The sequence below is a fragment of the Carcharhinus amblyrhynchos genome, chromosome 30 (assembly GCF_965287045.1).
Source record: "Carcharhinus amblyrhynchos chromosome 30, sCarAmb.v2.hapA, whole genome shotgun sequence".
Classification (NCBI taxonomy): Eukaryota; Metazoa; Chordata; class Chondrichthyes; order Carcharhiniformes; family Carcharhinidae; genus Carcharhinus; species Carcharhinus amblyrhynchos.
In genome coordinates this window covers 20,417,228-20,436,628 of record NC_137353.1, presented here as the reverse complement: position 1 = coordinate 20,436,628, position 19,401 = coordinate 20,417,228, and the positions used below count along the sequence as shown (strand labels likewise).

The 19,401-nt window shown below is 40.1% G+C and overlaps 1 protein-coding gene across 1 annotated transcript in view; it reads left to right on the top strand.

Annotated features, from left to right (window-relative positions):
* Window positions 1-232: 232 nt before the first annotated feature.
* ssu72 (SSU72 homolog, RNA polymerase II CTD phosphatase) overlaps window positions 233-19,401 on the top strand; it is a 93,186-nt gene continuing 74,017 nt past the window's right edge. The window contains exons 1-2 of the mRNA XM_080215527.1: window positions 233-433; window positions 14,414-14,557. Of these exons, the coding sequence (XP_080071653.1) occupies window positions 354-433; window positions 14,414-14,557 (224 nt within the window). The 5' untranslated portion in view covers window positions 233-353. The remainder of the gene's footprint in view (window positions 434-14,413; window positions 14,558-19,401) is intronic.

The following is a 19,401-nucleotide window of genomic DNA, read 5'->3' as shown; positions in this document are numbered from 1 at the left end:
GTACAAGGTTTCCTGCACTGAACAATGTTTGTGGTTGTCACATTACAACAACACGTTTAGGGATCATTTCTATAGGTTCTTCCTTGAGAAATGTGTACTCACACTACAAAGCTGGTTGTGAAGCTCTTTGGTACACGCCACACTCAAAATGGAGGGCGGAGTGAGGTCGCGGTCGACGTTGTTTCCTCCACCGGAAGTGCGCACTTGGCTTGCTCCCGCCGGAAGTGGGTGGTGGGGCGCCGCCATTTTGTGTCTGACCGGGCTCCGGTCGCGCGGTCGCCGCTTCCGGTCGGTTTATTTTCTCTCCCTCCCCCTCCCCCCCTTCCACCCGGCGGCGGCGGCGCGAGGAGGAGATGCCCCAGAATCCGCTGCGAGTGGCCGTGGTGTGCTCGAGTAACCAGAACCGGAGCATGGAAGCGCACAGTATCCTCAGGTAACCCACCTCGCCGCTCCCGCCGGGCCTACCGGGCAGGGGGTGAACACACCGAGCCCGCCGGGGCCTACTCCGAACCTCCGGGAGTGGACACCCTCCTCACCGCGTGGCCCTGCACCTTCCAGAAACCTCCCAGCACCCACACGCGCCCGCACTCCGCTGTCTCGGGCCTATGAGCCCCATTCGGCCGCACCCTTTCTATGGATGGGTATTAAGGGCCTGGTTGTGTCCCACTCCCCGCTCCGGCTGCCTCTCGGCCTTCACCCTCTCACTCTTCCCCCTTCTCCCCCCGCCCCCCCAAAAAAACCTTTCTGTAGCTCTGGGACACCCCCCCCCCCCCCCGGCCCAAAATGCTGTCTTTCTCACCCCCCCCCCCCTCCCCCTCCCCCTCCCCCAAGCTTCAACACCCACTCCTGTCTGGAATACAGAGTTGACTCCTGACTCTCTTCCTTTATTCATTGTTTCCTTAAGTATGAGGAACTTGTGGACTTTGTGTTCAACATAGTCATGCGTTCAGTTGTCTCTTTGACCACCTCTAGAAACTTACATCGGTGCAATTGAATCTAAGACCCAGCTCATTTTGATTATACTACTAAAATGCTGACTGTAATTTCCCGTTCTGGCTTATTTGCTAGCTTTCGTTGTGAATTGTTCCCGTAACTATTTTTCCTTTCAAATAATCATCATCATTCTCCACAAAAGAAAACCCCTGTGCCTTATTCCCCATTTCTTCTCTTTTTTCTGCCACCTGTTCAAATATTTGTGTGGCTCTGTGTCATCATCTTATTTGCACAAGATTTCAGCCTCCTTCCTCATGTCTTTTAATGTATTGATACATCCAAATCAATGCCATCTTAGCTTCAACTCAGTGGGTCTGACTATGCTTCACTAATGCATCTCAACCCGTCTGCAGTCATTGGCATGGTTGGCTGTACCCTCCTCCAATGTGTCTCTTCTGTTGCTCAAGTGTCTCACTTTGTTCCACTTTTGCTTCTTGTCATAGTTAGAAGAGCTGTTTCTGCTGCCACATCATTACTTATTACTTACCATTAAAAACATCCTCATCACAAATCCCACAATCTGCCCACCCAGCTTCAACCTGCTATGCTGACTTTGGGCACTCTTCAACATTTTCTGCACTGGCCAAGGTCTTCGTGCAGCAAATTGGTACAAGCGAGGCCTTGCGAGGGACTTGACTGTAACTGGTGCACCCCAATCAATGACTTGCATCATTGAAGACTACTGCCAAAATTCAGCGGAGGCCTGATGAAAGCTGAAATTTAGCCATTGGAAGCCGTTGCCTGGCTTAGTGATTGCTGCATGTATTTTTTAAATTATTATTTTGGAGTCTTGCAAGAAGCAGTTCCTTGGGTGATATCAATCTAGTTCCATGTGTACACTAATGATATAGCTTTAACTTGCCACTCTCCACCTTGCATCACCTTGTCAGGCTACTTATCCAATGTCCAGTCTTGATAAGCTGTAACCTTCCCCAGTAGAATATTGGGAAGACAAAAGTTAATGTCTTTCATCCGTATCACAAACCTTGCCCACCCCTTTGATCCTCCCTGATCTGCTTCAGACTGAACCAGGCTGTTTTGAGATTTTGGAGCACTTTCTCAGCCTGAATTTCATCATGCCTGAGGCTGCCATTTGGCCCATTGAACCTGCACCAACAACAGTCCCACCCAGACCCTATCCCCATAACCCCACGCCTGACAGTAAGGGGCGATTTAGCATGACCAGTCAATCTAACCTGCAAATCTTTGAAGTGTGGGAGGAAACCCAAGCAGACACAGGGAGAATATGCTGACTCCACACACAGACCCAAAGCCAGAATTGAAACCAGATCCCTGGCACTGAGAGGATGAATTTATCAGCCTACCTCATATTAGCTGCTTTCTACCTTCCTAATATCAGCTATCTCTGCCTCAGCCCATTTGCTGCTATAATCTCTGTAATTATTTTCTTAACTTGATTCAACCAATCCACTGCCCATCAAGCTGCCTTTTCGTTCACTCCCTGTAACCTTATTCAAAATTCTACCATCCTTGTCTTAATTTGCACCATGTTCCATTCCCACATCACCCTCGTTGGCTGACGTTGGCAATATTTTAAAGTTTAAATTGCTTTGTCCTCATTATCTGTAATCCCAAAGAATTCTGTATTCTTCCACTTGTGCAGAATCCAACCCACCATTGGTGGCTGTACTTTGTCATTTTTGACTTAAAAATATTGGAATCTCCTCCATAAGTCTTTTCAACGCTTTCTTTAAGATTTTCTCTCTTTCCTCTTTGTCAGATGAAAGAGTTTTGTCATACTGTCTCCTTTTTTTGACTTGGCATTAACTTTTTCATTTTTTTTGAAGTGCCTTTAAGTGCTACCCTGTCCCCTACCGTTCTGTGCATCTGTCACTATCCTGTGTGCATTTGTGAGATTGATGGGAGATTCCCCCCACTCCCGATCACACATTGTGCCAATCCCAGTGGGGCATAGCCATTGAAATTAGCTGACTGTGCTTAACAATACTCTTGTATTTCTTTGGTCAATTCATGGCTACTGGATTTACCAAAAGAAACATTTTGGGGCATAGTCCTGGGCACTGGCCTTGGTGGGTCACTCGGGACTGGAATAATTGATGGGCTTTGAACCCGAGAATAAATGATGCACAATTTTAAACTATTCAGATGTGATAAACCAGAAGTAAAGCTTTTTTTAAAAACATGAACTTTGGGTTTCTTTTTGATAAATTACTTTTCTTTTGATTCTGTTTCTTGACATTTCTGGATTTTAAAGTTCATAGTAGCATACGCACATTATACCGGGTGGGATTTTTAGGGACAGTTTTCTTCAAAATTAAGTATATTTATAACTTAAAATTCTTCTTCCTGTTGTTCTTGATGGGTCTGTGCTGTTGGGCTGTGCTGCACCATTGTAGCTGCCTGGAGCTTCATGAGAGCCTTTTATTAGTTCTGCTTTGCTTTAGAGAAGACTTGTGGCCTCTCCACAGGAGAAAACTCAGCAAAATGAGGGGATTACTCAAATCTAGGGAAACTTAGTGCCAAAGGTTTACCCATCGCAATGAGTATTATTAAATATGAACTATTTGGATGCTTGTCACTTGTTAAACTTCCCTGATTTCATAAATGGCTTCATTCTGTGATTACTATGACATAATTGTACATTGAGGTTAAGGTGACTTGGGTTGTTGAAGCTTAGTCACCTGAGGCTGCTGACATCTTTCGCCTGCTTACTTTGCTGCTGGTTATCTATTATCCTCAGTTAATTACAGCATTGACTGTTAACCTTTCAGTACACCTTGACTTGGGGAAAGTAAATGAGTAATCATGTAGATTAAGGGTCTTCATTAACAGTGCATATCCTTTGGGAAGAGTGTATTTTTAACATATCCCCACTGACTGGCAGCAGGTTTTGAACGCTCCCTATTAGTGTAACTCATAGACTGAGAGAATCCTTTATACGTGATTTCTCTCTCTGATTTCACCTCAGCTCACCAAGCTTTACAGGAGTGAGGCACCAAACTTCCAGATGGCACTATTTCAACACTTGTTTCACTAAGTGTAGGCCTAAGCCATGCAAGCCTGAGCAAACGCTTTACATAATGAATCTTTTTCCTGATGGATAAGACTATATTTTTATTTCTGTTTACTACTGGTTCTCCTAGGGATTTGGTCAGATGTTATTTGAAGGTGGGATTGATTATATCTTGGGCTGGTGGTTTCCATGACTCAGTTAAATACAGTGGTGTTCATTCAGAATGTGCTTTTTTTTTTACGGGAAGGGATGGTTTAATAACTGATTACTTACACTCATAATTTCTAGTCACCACTAACCTCAGCTCCTCTTCCACATCTTCATTCAGACTCAATTGCTCTGAATATCATATTTGTTAGATTATGACTGGGTAGCTGGTATGCTGGTGCAGACCACTGCAGGAAAGTCAGTGCTGTTGTAATCCCAAAGAGCATGGTGAGTGTGCGTACTTTGCCTTGTAGAATTTGTGGTGAAATTTTTAATGCATGTTACAATGTCCAATGTCACATCAGGGTCTGGGTTTTGTGTTGTAGATTGTTAGATAGAATTCTTCTGTCAGTTTTTTTTCTTCAGAAGAGAGACTTGAAGTACCTAAATGGAGGCCTTTAAAGTAATGAATTTGTAGACTAGGGTAGATGTGGAGAAAATGTTGATTGGCAGAATCCAAACTATAGGCCCATAAATACAACATAGTTAATTCATTGTGGAAATTTAGAAAAACCTATTTACTCTGGGATTAGAATGTGGAACTTGCTACCACAAGGAGCAATTGACTTACACAGCTTTCAAAAGAAAATTTAGATGAGAATATGGAAGAGAGGATGAAATGAGGTAGATGGAATGGAGAAGGTTGTTGAAAGTGTAGACTCTTATAAGCATTGGCATATACTATGTTCATGGCTTGTTTTTGTGTTGTATGTTCTAGTAACTGCAAAGTATTGCTGACTTTGCACCTATGAAATTTGAAACATACTTGGGATCCTTTGGGTACTAATGTTGCTTCCTTGTTGCTTTATTGCTGTTTATTTTCCATTTGTAACCTTATTTTTGTAGATTAACTTTCAATAAATTCTTAGCATTTAAAGCCATGTGAAATTTGAATGGGTTGGCTACACTTGAGTCCCTTTGAGAAGCAATCATAATGTGTTAAGTGTTGAAGATTAGTAGTGTGCAAAAAATCACTTCCACTGGAATGCTAAGGCTCCAATTGTGATTGTATTTTTACAAATTGCGTTCTTTGGCTGAATATTGCAGAAACTTTTGTGAAAATTAGGACAAATATTTTCTATCCTAATGTTCACATCACATTATAAACCTCAGCAAACCAGCTTTTGCATGATAACTTCCATCTCAGGTTAGAGTAATTTAGCAGAGTTTTTTTCTTGTGTGGTATTTCCCCTTGCTGCCATCTTGCTGTTGTCTCGTTTCCGTGATTGCTGGCTGCCTCATATTTCAGAGGTTCCATTAGTCATGCATAAGCATAGACACTGGTAATAAGCAGGATGCATGACTAAGGAGATAATCTCTGGTCTGATCCTGATGTCCAGAACATGGATCTTTCAGGATAGGTAGTTTCTGGATTTAATTCAACATGAATCCACACCAGTTTTTAATATCTTGTATTTTGTCGAATCCCATCAACTTTTCACTTAGTTTTAATGTTGTGAATGTTTTCTGTTAGCATGACAGCCCTTCTACACCAACACCCCAAAGATAGCAGTGAGGAAAAATGACTACCTCTATATCAGAACTGATAAATGTTTAATGTCTCAACAACCTGCCTTTAAAAAGTTAAACATCCCATGGTGCTTCAAAAGAGCGTAATCAAATTTAACACTGATGTTACGACTGATGACCAAAGTTTGATTGGAGAGTAAAGTTTTTAGAAGTGTCTTAAAGATGGAGCGGTATAGGGAGGGAATTCCGAAGCTTGGGACCCAGGCTGCTGAAGTTTCTATGATTCTAAGTTAGTTGCAAATAGTGCAGCAATTTTAAAAGTTAGAAATGAACAAGGGACCAGGATTGGAGGAATGCAGAGATCTCAGTAGGTTGTAGGAAATAAAATGGGATTTTAAGATGGAAGGCATTGCTGGACTGAGTAGCAATGTAGATCAGCACAAACATGGGTAACCAGGACTTTTCTGATCTGATAGCACTTCAGTTGTTCTCCAGCTCTGGCCTGGACTGAACTTGACCTGCAGTTTTTGACTGAGATGAAGGGGGTACCACTAACTGAACCATCTGATTCTCTTTCACAAAACAGTGCCAATTAGATAAATTAATTACGACCCAACTGAGATTTGAAAACTCAGTATAGATCAAGAATTGTCTCTGGAGCACAGTTGACTTGTGGATACTTCTATTTGCTGACATTTGGCAGAACTGAGGATTATTCTGATGAATAACTAAAACATTTTGCAATCTATTAGCAGTGTTTCGTTCAGAATAGTTTCAGTTACAATCTTTGCAAGTGGTCAAGTACACATTACACTGCAGCTTAATTACTTAGTCCAATATTATGCTGGAATGTGGATCTAAACATTTTCATAGTGACTTGCTTAGAATGTAATCAAGGGGTTCCTCCGTCTAAGCCAAATAAGGAGAAAAATTCAGAGCTTGGAGTCTGATGGAAAACTCACTAAAGATCAATACAGAAATTATTGAACCATTACTACACTCTGCTTTTTGAACAGAACCATCTGGAAATTGTTCAGATACTGGAGGTGAGTGAGGACGGGAAAAGGCATGGTAGCACAGTGGTTAGCACTGCTGTTTCATAGGGTCCTGGGTCCGATTCCTAGCTCGAGTCACTCTGTGTGAAGTTTGCACGTTCTCCTCGTGTCTGTGTGGGTTTCCTCCAGGTGCTCCAGTTTCCACCTACGGTCCAAAGATGTGCCGGTTAGGTTGATTGGCCATGCTAAGAAATTGCTCCTTAGTATCCAGGGATGTGTAGGTTAGAGGGATTAGTGGGTATAATATATGGGGGTAGGGCCTGAGTGGGATTGTGTTCGGTGCAGACTCAATGGGCTGAATGGCCTCTGCACTGTAGGCTTCTATGATTCTTTACCTGTTTGAGGTGATGCTGTACATTGATGCAGGTTATCGGATATGAGGTGTTGTTTCTTCCTGTTTTATTCCAACAGTTGGCAGCAAGTACCCCGCACAGCCAGTGCTCCAAACTCTGACACCTGATGTTCCTTGCTGTGCAAGCCATGGCTGTTTCAACCATGGTATGGAGATGCCAGCGTCAGACTTGTGTAAGCACAGTAAGAAGTCTCTCAACACCAGGTGTTGCCGCTCCTTCTTCACCTGAAGAAGGAGTGATATTCCGAAAGCTTGTGCCACCAAATAAGCCTGTTGGATTTTAACCTGGTGTTGTGAGACTTCTTACTGTGTTTGAACCATTACACCCTTTCCTTTGGAACTCTTTCAAACTGTACCATTTTTACTTTTATTGCTGCTGCTAAATATGAATTTTCATTTGGTTGACTGTTTTCATCCTTTCTGCTGCTCAGTTTCCTTTTTCCTCGTGCTCATTAACCACCTTCTCAACCTTGTAAAACTGACTTTCTTAACTTCAGCCTATAAAATTGGAGGTTAATCCAGATTTCCTGTTTTCAGATGATCATAAAATATAAAATGCAGATCACTGAGCTAGTTGTCTTTTATAGAGTTAGCCAATTAATCCAAGGCCCTGCAACTTTAAAATGTAGCTGCCAACAGAATGTTTAGTGAGTGCTGAATTTAAGTGAAGACACATAGTAGCTTGCACTTTAAAATTTGGCAAGTTCTGTCATGTTCGTAAAAGGAATTATTGTTAAGTGAAAACTAAGTTACTTTCCCTCGTAAGCTGACTCAGCAATTGGTCAGAGATTCTGGCTCCTGAATACTACAGATTTAAGTTCTTGTGATTACTTTTTCATGAGTAGATGATTGAGGATTCCCTAATAAATGTTTTCTCTACCATTCCCAAAATCATTTGGGTCTGCCTGCTGTTTCTACAAATACTGCTCAATATGTGACAGGGCTAATCATTTTGAGAAGGTATGCCAGACAATGAAATAAAAGGGGGTTACAATAATGTTGCTAAAACGAGAGTAAATGGCATGTGATTTAATTCAGACAATATTGGAAGTGAATGCTGCTGAAGTGTTGCAATTATTGAAGATCAGTGAATTTGAATAAATATTAGTGTGTATTTTTGGGGCAGTTCAGTGAAATTGCTTTAACGTGAGCAAACTGGAAAATGGTGAGCTTTTAGAACTATCTCTGGCCCTTTTTTATCTGAATATACAAAAAAATTGAAATGTGAAGTAATGTGATGAGTACTCCAAACTTCTCATTTCTGATTCATAAGAACATAAGAAATAGGAGCAGGAGTAGGCCATCTAGCCCTTCGAGCCTGCGCTGCCATTCAATAAGATCATGGCTGATCTGAAGTGGCTCAGTTCCACCTTCCCGCCTTCTCCCCATAACCCTTAATCCCCTTGCCTATCAAAAACCTATCTACCCGCGTCTTAAATATATTTAGCGAGGCAGCCTCCACCACTTCAATGGGCAGAGAATTCCAGAGATTCACCACCCTTTGAGTGAAGAAGTTCCTCCTCAACTCCGTTCTGCTTACAATTAGTCCACTTTTGTTACCCACTGCACTTGTATTAAAGGTTTACCACACTGCTCAGCAGTGTGACTTCTCTCCATTGTTAAATTCAGTTCTGTGGCCTGAATTGACTCAAAGTGACCATCCTTCGATGGAGTGTTTCACTGCGGTATTAGATTGGCCATCTTGAGCGTTTCGGGTTGTATTTATATTATCCATTGATATGAAATGAAACCACTGCACCAATAATAGAATGACGTTGCGAATACAATGAAAAGCACCATTTAGCACAAATAAATACCTAGAAGCAACTTGTTTAAAGGGAACCTGAACTGAATTCTCTGCTTTAAATCATGCCACATATTTTCTATTAAGTTGCAGGCTATTCACATTAGTAGTTGGTGACAACCACATTGTAAAATAGCTGTAGTGTTGAGCTCAACTAGTCCAGTCAACTTTCTATGGATAAAATTATCTCTTTGATTCACAAGTTATTTAACTGACAATATTTGGAGTGCAGACCCTTTCTTCTGCATTGTGGACATAATCAAAAGTTCAACATGTTTTATCTAAACATGACTCTTTCCAAGAAACTGCACAACCCTTTCTGCTGGAAGGTTCAGGTTTATTTGGGCATTGGGTGGCTGTGGTGGTTGTTTTTGTTCAGCTGGGATGCCCTCCATGATCTAAATCAGTATTAATTGTCAGGAGTTGGGTTGCAGGGTAACATCAGTCTCAGGCTATCTGAATCTTTACAAAAAAGTCCAGGCTTCTGTTAATTACTAATTTGAATTTTGTGGGTGCGGAGAATTGGACAGCTGTAGGATCTATGATGGAACCAGTATTGATGGATAAAATTAGAGATTTGGGGCACAGAGGGTAAAAAAATAAAGATAACCTTGAGCTGATGAAATATGCCACCAGAATTAATTGGAGCTTATTAAGCATGGGCTCGGTACATGGTTGAAGGAAAGGGACTGTGGGAATAAAGCTGACATGATGGATGAGGGCCATTACTTGGACAAAGAATAAGATTTGACTTTTTGGATTGCACAACTGTTATAATTTCTATGAAAACACTATTAAGTCCCAAATAGGAATGCCAAGATTTAATATCAACCTGAGATGTATGGGGGAATAGAGTTAAACAGTGTTATTGAAGTGTCTCCACCATACTAATGCAGAAAGCTTGGCTACTTCTGATCTGGATTAATATGTGAAATAGTGCTTGCAAAATGCAGAGCATAATGATCTACATTAGATGTGATTCCACAATTGCTGAAAAATCCTGTGTGCCAAGAATTACGTCAACCAATTTAAGATCAGTTGGGAATGGCTCACTTTCACTTGCCAGCAGCTATATATGTTCACGTGAAGGAACCTGGCCTCTGAAAACTAAAAGAATGTATCCAGATATTGTTAAGTTAGACAAAAATATGGAGGACAATAGTTCTTTGGCACACTGTTCATGGCAACACCTTGATCAATCAGTCAACTTGCAAACCAATAAGCAAACTTTTCTCATGCAACATAAATTGTAACTATCGTTGAAATTTGGCATTCTTGCCTTTGTTCTGATGAATGCACGACCAAAAGCTATGACAGCAGGTTTCTTTCAGCATTACTCAAATGTTTGCTTGAGTGAAGAAGTGGCATTTGGCTAAATGATGTGGAGCTGTGTCCCACACAAGTCAGTGTGTTGGAGGCCTTTGAAGTCTTTTTGGAATAATTCTCAGTTAAATCTGGTCCAGGTCAATGCCTGTTGATCTGTCACATGAAATGAATAATATCCGCAGCTTGTGTTTTGTCCTTTCAAAGTATCCAAGACTGAATATAAATATTCAATGATTTTGGCGTTTTATTGGATTTTTAGTAATTGATGCAAGATCTTGTACACACACCAGAATTTATCAATTCTTACTGTCTGACAAACTACTTGAGCCTATTTTCCTCTATGCTAATTGATGTTGCATAATTTGGCTTGTAACCAGCGCACCAAATTTCAGAGTGCCACGATAAGACCTTGGATGTGTGAAAATTGTCTTGAAGCTTGGAAAGATCTTTTCACTGTGAAGATAATGCCTTCTGTTTGTTTCAGTAGTTGTTAGTGCCAATTATTTATTCTTTCCATATTTCAGCGTTTAGCTTCACCCTCCCACATTCTCAAATCTATACACCAATCCTGACTTGGGACAATATCTGTTTCTTCACTGCCACTGAGTTAAAATCCTGGAACTCCATTCCTCGGTGCTGTGGGTGCACCTACACGTGCACTGCAGCTGTTCAAGAAGGTAACTCTCTAACACCACCTCAAACAGCTAGGGATGGGTACCACACGCTGACCTTGGAACAGTGATGCTCACATCCCATTATAAGAAAAAGATTTTGACTTCAGCTTAGGGGCTACCTGATACCTGCTTTGAGGAAGATTTGAAGTTATGTTCTATGGAAGTGACAGCATTACTCTTGTTCCTGCATCAACAGCATTCCACCATATTGTCTGTCCAGGCAGCATTTGCAGCTACTGCTTGTGACTCTGTTCAGTGGCTTTATTCCTAGCTGGAATGATTGAATTCAAAGAACATCAACATAGAGATCGTTCTTTAAGTGGTGGGCTGGATAACTTGTAAGCTAACTAGATATCAGATTAGTGGTTTGGATAGCAGTACATTTTGAGAGTTGGATTGTTTTATCTTGCTATCTTTTCTTCTTGGAGGAAGTTCATGTTTTGGAAGTTGCAAACTTAATTATCTAGAAGCATCCAACACAGAAGCTGGCCATTCAGCCCATCATGCCTATGGCAGCTCTTTAAGTGCAAATCATCCCATTCTTTGCCCAAATTTGCAAATTTCTCCCTGTCGTGTATATATGTTGTATATTTCCCTTTGAAAGTTGCAATTGAATCTGCTTCTACCATTTTTGTGGTACATTCCAGATGTGTTTATATAAAACAATTCTCTTAGACTATTTTGCCAGTTATCTTCATCTGCATCTCCATTGAAGAGGATTCTGTAGATTTTACTAGGTAAAAGGATCATTTGATGTCTTATGAATGAGATCGCATGCATTAATTTTACATTATCCTGCACCTACCTTGATCAATGACTGTCTCAAAACAGGACACTTCCTCAGCAGAAGAATGAGGTTTTCAAGTTTGACTATCGAGCAGCACTTTAAATAAATGAGTGAAAATGAAGCCTATGGGAGTTGCTATTACTTTCTGCACCCCTGTCTATTCTGTAGGTCAAAAGTTAAATTTTAGTGTGTATGTTTTTGTTTGACTATGCTTGTGTGAAATGTATATTGAGCAATTATCAGTCCGTTGTTACCCTGCAGTTTTAATGCCTGCATATTAAACTTTTGTTTCCGGCCACAGTTTATTTAATGGGCTGATGCTTTGGCGTTCTCCATGTGAAAAAGAAATGATTGTGGCTGTAAGCTGCTAATCAAGTGAAATCCATTTGCCCTCTGTCACTGAGTGGTTAGCTTTTTTAAATGCAAATTTGACTTTGCCTGAGTTTCTTTTGTCCTCATTATGTTGGCTGGTGCTGGGGTATAATTTCTTTGAGACCCCTTCCTTTGTCCAACATTCTTGTGTTTTCCAGATGGATTATTGGCAACCTATTGAGAGATTCCTTTTTCCTCCATCCAGAAATTGAGGTCAGTTGACTAAAGCTACCCTGAGAGCGACTAACCTGGAAAACAAAAATGAACCTGAAACCTTTTTTGTCCAATGTACTGTAATATCACCCCAAGCATTGTTTTTATTATCTGCAAATTTTAATCCCGCAAAAACAGCACTTTTACAAGTCTGTCTTCAGTACAATAATTGGAAATACTTCAGTTAAATGGTGAAGTGACAAGTAATCTATTTTTAACTGCTGGACTTTTGTAACTCTACCCTAGGTCTGCCTATAGTCTCAGGGCAAGAATACTTAATAGATTACTATGGTAAATTTTACCTCATCTTGCAGCCTTGCCCTAGAATGGTAGCCTTGAATTCCAGGTTGGGGCAGTCTGCTTGACTGGTCCCAGTAAGCAAAGGGACACATGTTGCACTTTGCTTTACGTGCCAGAATTTTTTCCTGGGATCATGGAGCCTAAGCAGCAATTTGGTAACCTAGCCAATTCCAATCTTACTCGACGATTGTGAAGGCAGAGATGACTAACAAAGTGAGCACCGAAATTGGTACACTGTTTATATAGCCTTCAGTTGGCAAAACAAGTATATTTCCTTATCACTGGTTGATACTTTACTTTCCTGAGACATTGACATTAGAATGCTTATCTAGTGTTAGGAACATTTATCTAAGGTGGCTTTGTAACTTAGTTACTTTTGTTAAGGTTTAATATCCAGAACTTGGGTGTGCAATGGCCACTTCCGCCTATTGCTATTTAAGATAAAGAAATTCACTGTGTCTTGATTCATAAAGTGTTCAGATTAGTGAGCCTCAATGTGCAATTTGCTTTAGCAAGTACTGATTTTTTTAAAAGTCTATTTTGGATTTGTTTTTCAATCTTGCTGTTTGAAAAAGTTTTCTTCCATTCTGGTTGTGGCTGTTTGGCTTGATGTTATTAGTCGATGCAAGGCAATGACTTGAAACAACCTGTGTGGTGAACTGAGAACCATTTTGCAGCTGCTGTGTACTATGCTAGCCTCCAGTTTCTTTTATGCTATTTATATAATTTGTGGGTGAATGTTGAATAAACAAGAGGCAAATATGTGATTTGCTACATTCAGGAAACTGCAAATGTATTTGATACAAAAGCCATGGAAGCAGTCACCAGCAACAGATGAGAATTTTTGGATTGGAATAACTTACCGTTTAGCATGCCAATAGCTGTGAATTTTTTTCAGAATTTGATACCTGTTACTGTGTGACAAAGAAATATCTGATTCCCTTGGGGCAGTATTTACTGTGGAGTTATTGGGGGGAAAAGTCTAGCTGGAAGTGGATTGCCTTGTGCTCCTATTTATAGAAGGGAGCATTGAAATGAATGCAACTCTTGAGACAGGTTAATAAACCTTAACACAGTTAATATCAGACTGAGCCAGAGACCTGGGAGTTGTTGGACCAGCTGAACAATGTATGGGCAGTGCTCATATAAAAATGTACCCACTATTGGAAATCTTTGGTGTAGATGAAGTGATGTTCCCGAAATACAAGGTCTTTGTGCGTTAGTAGCAGGTAACTCATATATATAGTTTGTAAAGTGAAATCTGAATAAATGTCCAGTCATGAAGTCACAGGATCATGTTAATGAAACCTCGTCTAATTATTTAGATGACTTGTATCCTAACTTGTGGAAAACATAACTAAAATCAGCTGATTGGCCAGATGACCTTGTGAATGTTTTTCACAGCTAGTCCCTACAGCATTTTTATTTGGGTAATATTTAAACTCTTGGTTTCATAGAAATTAGTTATAAGACAGATGTAGTTGAAGACTGTTCAGACCACCTTAATACATCTGTCCAGCATCACAGCCAGCTGCCCACGCCTCCATTTCCAAAAATGCCTAGCTGTTTCCAAAGTACTTGTTTTTGCCTCTGTAGCCCTGTCATCTTTGTTTCTGAGCAGTCTGGAATTTGCTTCCTTATCTGCCTCCAATTTAGTTGGTGTTTCAATTGAACCCTTTTGGTGCTATTTGCTATCTTGTATATTTCTGCTAATGAAATGCATATTGACCTGTTTAAAAATCAAGCTGTATTGTACCTTCCAGATTCAAAATATTTGATATTTAGAAATTACTTGATTGTATAATTCTAACTCTAATTCAAGATTTCCTGCACTCTAAAGTTGTTTATTTTCTCCTCTTTTACAGTAAAAAAGGCTTCAATGTCCGATCGTTTGGAACAGGGACACACGTGAAGCTACCGGGACCAGCTCCGGACAAGCCAAATATATACGATTTCAAAACTACATATGATCAGATGTACAGTGATCTCATTAGGAAAGACAAAGAACTGTATCCATGAGGCACACTTTGTTTTTAGGTCACTGGTTCCAAGGTGTCTGTGTTTGTATTTTATTGTAGTGGCGCGCCTATGCTGCAGTTCTGTAAATTCAAAGGGTAAGAAAATACAGTGCCAAGGATGAGTCAGGTCTCCTGCGCCTTCTGGTGTTTTGTCAGTCTGCTTTAGTGGAATAATGCAATTAATCAAAGTGTTACCCTAAGCACAGCTGGGTGCAGGTAATAGAACTCCTATTTTACAGGATTGCACCATAATATGTAGTTAATGCAGGGGCAGATTGGTTCAACTGCTGCATGTCCAGCAAATTTTTCCTCCTTCAGCTTTATTCTCACTTTTTTTAAGAGTATGCCAGATTATTGAAGGTACATCATTTCTAAACTGAAGGGAGTAGAATCTTGCATACCCTTCACTGAGTTTTATATTATAACAGCCAATTTGCAACCAAATGATGTAACTCTAGTAATATACTTGGAACTTTTTTCTAACGGGGAGCAGACAATTGTGGTTCTAATTGTTGACTAGGAGTGTAGATAACAAGAGACATTGTTATTACACTGAATTATGGGAGTGCAGTGATGTTACTGTGCTTTATTCTTATCCAGTGTATATATTTCGTCAGAATTCCAATGATCTTGGAGTGCAAAAATTTAATGTAGGAATTGTAGTCTGGTCTATATTTGAAGTCAAACTGGTGGACATTCTGGGGAACATCTTGCCCAGACTCCCCTTACACTCAGATTGAGCTAAATGTGCAATCCCATGTAAGTCACATGCATCAAATTGACAGTTCATTAGATAATTAAACTAATTGTGGAAGTTAAAACCTTGATTGCGGTTCATTCTGGGCAAATGACGAGTGATGTTCACACTAGTTATAAGGTGAAAGTAAGTCAACAATAGAAAAAAAATGAAACATCTACTCTTCGATGGGGAACGCTTTGCCACCCCAGTTGGCCTGGGCCAATTTTTTTTTGTTAGTTTGTACACCTGAAGCAAATATTAATACTGCATTGAAATTGCTCAGACTAGGGGCAATCACTGAATTACCCCCACCCTCAAACGAATTCCTAAAAGTAATTTTATCTAGTTTTGTTTTGGAAAAAGGGCAGTTTACCAGTGCTCATCTACTTGCCGTCCTGTTCCCAATTTGTTTCCCTTCTTTTCTGGTTTAGTTTAACTTGCGTTATGAGTTTTATAACGCATGTATCTTATACAATTTTTCCTAAGAAGATATTTTTTATTCACTCCCCATTTCAACTGTTGACGCCTGTTTTGGAGATGGAATGAATTTTTCTCCAGTAGTTTTTGTTGGATGAAAGCTGTGTTCAAAGTCTTGTTTTCCAATCAGCAGCCCAGATTCTGTAAGTTGATATAATTGTTGTGCAGATCTTTGTGAAAGTGATTTAATTCAGTTACAGCGTATGGGTAAACTTATTTGTCCCTAGCTAAAATCCAGGGAACCAAATATAACAGGTTAAATTTCAACAGCATTATGCTGTGGTTAACTGATTCTTCATCGCAACAATTTTCAGTTTCTTGTTTCTGATGATCAGGAAACCAACCTTGCTTTAGCATTAATGTTTTAATAGCACTGGCAGTGAGTGACACTGCTTGCGAGAGTACACTTAAATAGCACAGAGAAAATACTGATTGTAGCCTAAATTAATTCACTAGACATCTGCCATAAATACTTACTGTTGTGCTGTAGTTATCCATTGAAGTGAAGGGGAAACTTGGCTGTGTTAAAGGATAGAATGAAACAGCATTTAAATGGGCATTTAAAATCTGTGTTTAGTATTTTAACACTATCAAAGTGTTTGTGGATATGTTGTAAATAGAAACTTCAAACTGCAGCTTTCTTTGGGAGAAGAAAGTTGGTATAGTGTCTAGTGGAGAGACACTGCCATTTTCTGTTTAATGGGTTGCTTGCAAGCAGTAAGTGTGCTGTGTTTTAAACAGCAAGAACACTGAGGCATTGGTGACCAAATTTAAGACTGCCACACAAATGAGCCTTCAAACTTTCTTCTGTCCCTATCTCATCTTGGGTGGATCTATATTTTGCCTCAGCACTTTACTACACAAGATCCATCTGGCCAGTTCCAAAGTTTTAAAACCATCCCTCCTATCCTTTACAGCCTTTTTTGCTAAATATGTAACCATCTCCCACTTTGACTTGCTGACATTTGCAATCCCAGATATTGTGCCAAATTTTCACTGCCACTGTGTAAAATAATTAAAGCTGAATTATGTTTATTTACCTTTTTATGGTCCATGTTGTCTGTTAGTGTGAGGAGTACCTTTAGTCTTTAAACTCTTGAATAGTCAATAATAGTGGCAAATGAATGGTGAGCTACCTTTTCTCCCTTGTAAATATTCCTAGGCTTTGTAATTCTGGTGCACTGTACCTAATCCAAGGTGTTGAATTGGTTGTCTTCCATCGCACCATTTCCAGTGCCACAATGCCTTTACTTTAATTCGACACGAGCTGGACCAGTATTTTGTAGAAGTTAACTGTATAAACCAGGGGCTGGCATCTTTTTCAGAAGTGGCATGCCGAGTTTTCATTTATTCACTGATTTAAGGTTTTGTGTATGGCGAATACATTTTAACATTTATAAGCTCTGCATATACTATATAAAACATAATCTCTTACAGCATCCAATTGGTTCTAAAGTTGCAGAGATTTCACCTACCAATTTTCAACAGAGCTCTCTTAGACGTAGGCCATTTGGCCCATCAAATCTGCTCTGCCATTCAATGGGATCATAATGATTTTGACAATTCTCAATTCCACTTTCCCACCTTATCCTCATAACTCTTGATTCTCTTACTGATTAAATATCTCCCTCTTCAACATAGAGACAACTTTTATAATTCTCTGTGGCTAAGAACTCTACAGATTTACTATGTAAACAAAGAAATTCCTCTTAATTTGTTTCAAATGAGTGACCCTTCACTCTGAGATTATGCCCTTTGGTCATTGACTCTCCCATAATCTTTCCGCATTTACCCTGTCAGGCCTCCTGAGAATCCTATGTGTCTCAGTAAGGTCACCTCCCATTCTTCTAAACTCCAATAAATTCAGGTCCCATTTACTCATAAAAAATCCCTCCGTACCTGAGAACCTGGTGAACTTATCCTGACTGCCTCCAGTGCCAGTATATCTTTCCTTAGATAAGGGGTCCAAAACGTTCAGTATTCCAAGTGTGTTCTAACTAGTGCCTTGTATAGTTTTAGCAAGACTTTATTTTTATACTCCATTCTTCCATTCTCTGAAATAAAGGCCAACATTTCATTACCTGTCCTTTTATCTATCGAATTTGCATGCTAGCTTTTTGTGCTTTATATACAGAGACTCCCAAACCCCTTTGCACTACAGCTTTCTACAATCTTTTTCCATTTAAGTAATGCTCTGCTTCTTTACTGTTACTACTAAGTCCAAGTTTTTGTCACTCACTCAACCTGTTTATATCTGTCTGTAGACTTTGTAATCCTCACCATTTGCCTTCCCACCTATCTTTGTCATCTGCAAACTTGGCAATTGTACATTCACACCCCTCATACAAATCATTATATATTGTAAACAATTGTGGCCCAGCACTGATCCTATAGCACTCCACTAGTTACGGGTTGTCACTCCGAAAATGCTCCTCTTATCCCAACTCTGTCTTCTGTTAGTATTCTGATACGCTGCACGATGATATACTACCCCCAACACCATGGGCTCTTGGATAGCTGCTGCATTGTTGCTGACCTTTGGGCAGCTTTGGCTTTCTGGTGAGCTTTCTTTTAAAAATAAATCTGAGCCACGCTGTTACCCGAAGGTCAGAAGCAGCAGCACAGCAACTTGATCAATTTGACACTGATGGCTTTAAAAGGTTGGAAATGCGTGGTTCTGATTTCTTAGGTCTGTCTGTCTAGTTTGTGGTTCTGACTGCTCAGACAGGACAATCATCTTACATGTCACCTTTGGCACACGTCCAATGATTGCTGCCCCTGGTGAAAATGCTGGCATTGATCAGTTGGGCCAAGTGGGTGTATCATTGCTGTTGATACTTTGCAATCTACCCTTGGCTCTGCATCTTGGTAGAATTTTTGTGTCAGTTACATTGCTGAGCTGTGTGCTGCAATGGCATTTGTTGCAAGTTAGTTGCTCTGCATTCTAACTACATAATTGCCATTTTTTAGATTGCAGCAGCCTACTGTTTGGACTCGTAAATGTCCAGTGTCACTTACTGCACCGAAACATAGAAATGCCGTATGCAGAAAATAATGCTGCGTTCATGCACTCCTTAGGATATTCTTATTCAAAATCTATTTTTAGAAGTAAATTATGTTTGCAGCCTCCCCAGCCTCTGCTGTATCCAGGGCAGGTAGTGTGACAGATGGAAAACAGTCTGTTACTTTGTCCTGTGAAATGTGCTGTTTTGGAAATTGGGTCACCCTACATGCGCTGTTGCAGGTTCCTCAATCTGGCTCAGTCAAAATGGCACTTCCAGTGGGAGAGTAGATAGACTCACCACTTTTACTCGCACAATTGTTAATTAAGGAAGTTTCCTAAATTGCCAGTAGAATTGGAATTCTACTATTTGAAGAGAACAGTGGCTGCTATGGGCAAAGTAAAGAGGCTGATTTAACTATGGAATCTGTAAGATACTTCTGCTTGAAGAATAATGCCGAGCCCTTAAGATCCCTTAATTAAATTATGGTTTGTAATGTCCCTGCACATCATCTATTATCTAGATAATTCTGTTTGTGGTCTAGTTGTAATGGAAAATTGAGAATTCTCTGATCATTAGTTTTCTAAGACTGCAAGTAATCCAAGTTAAATTGGTAG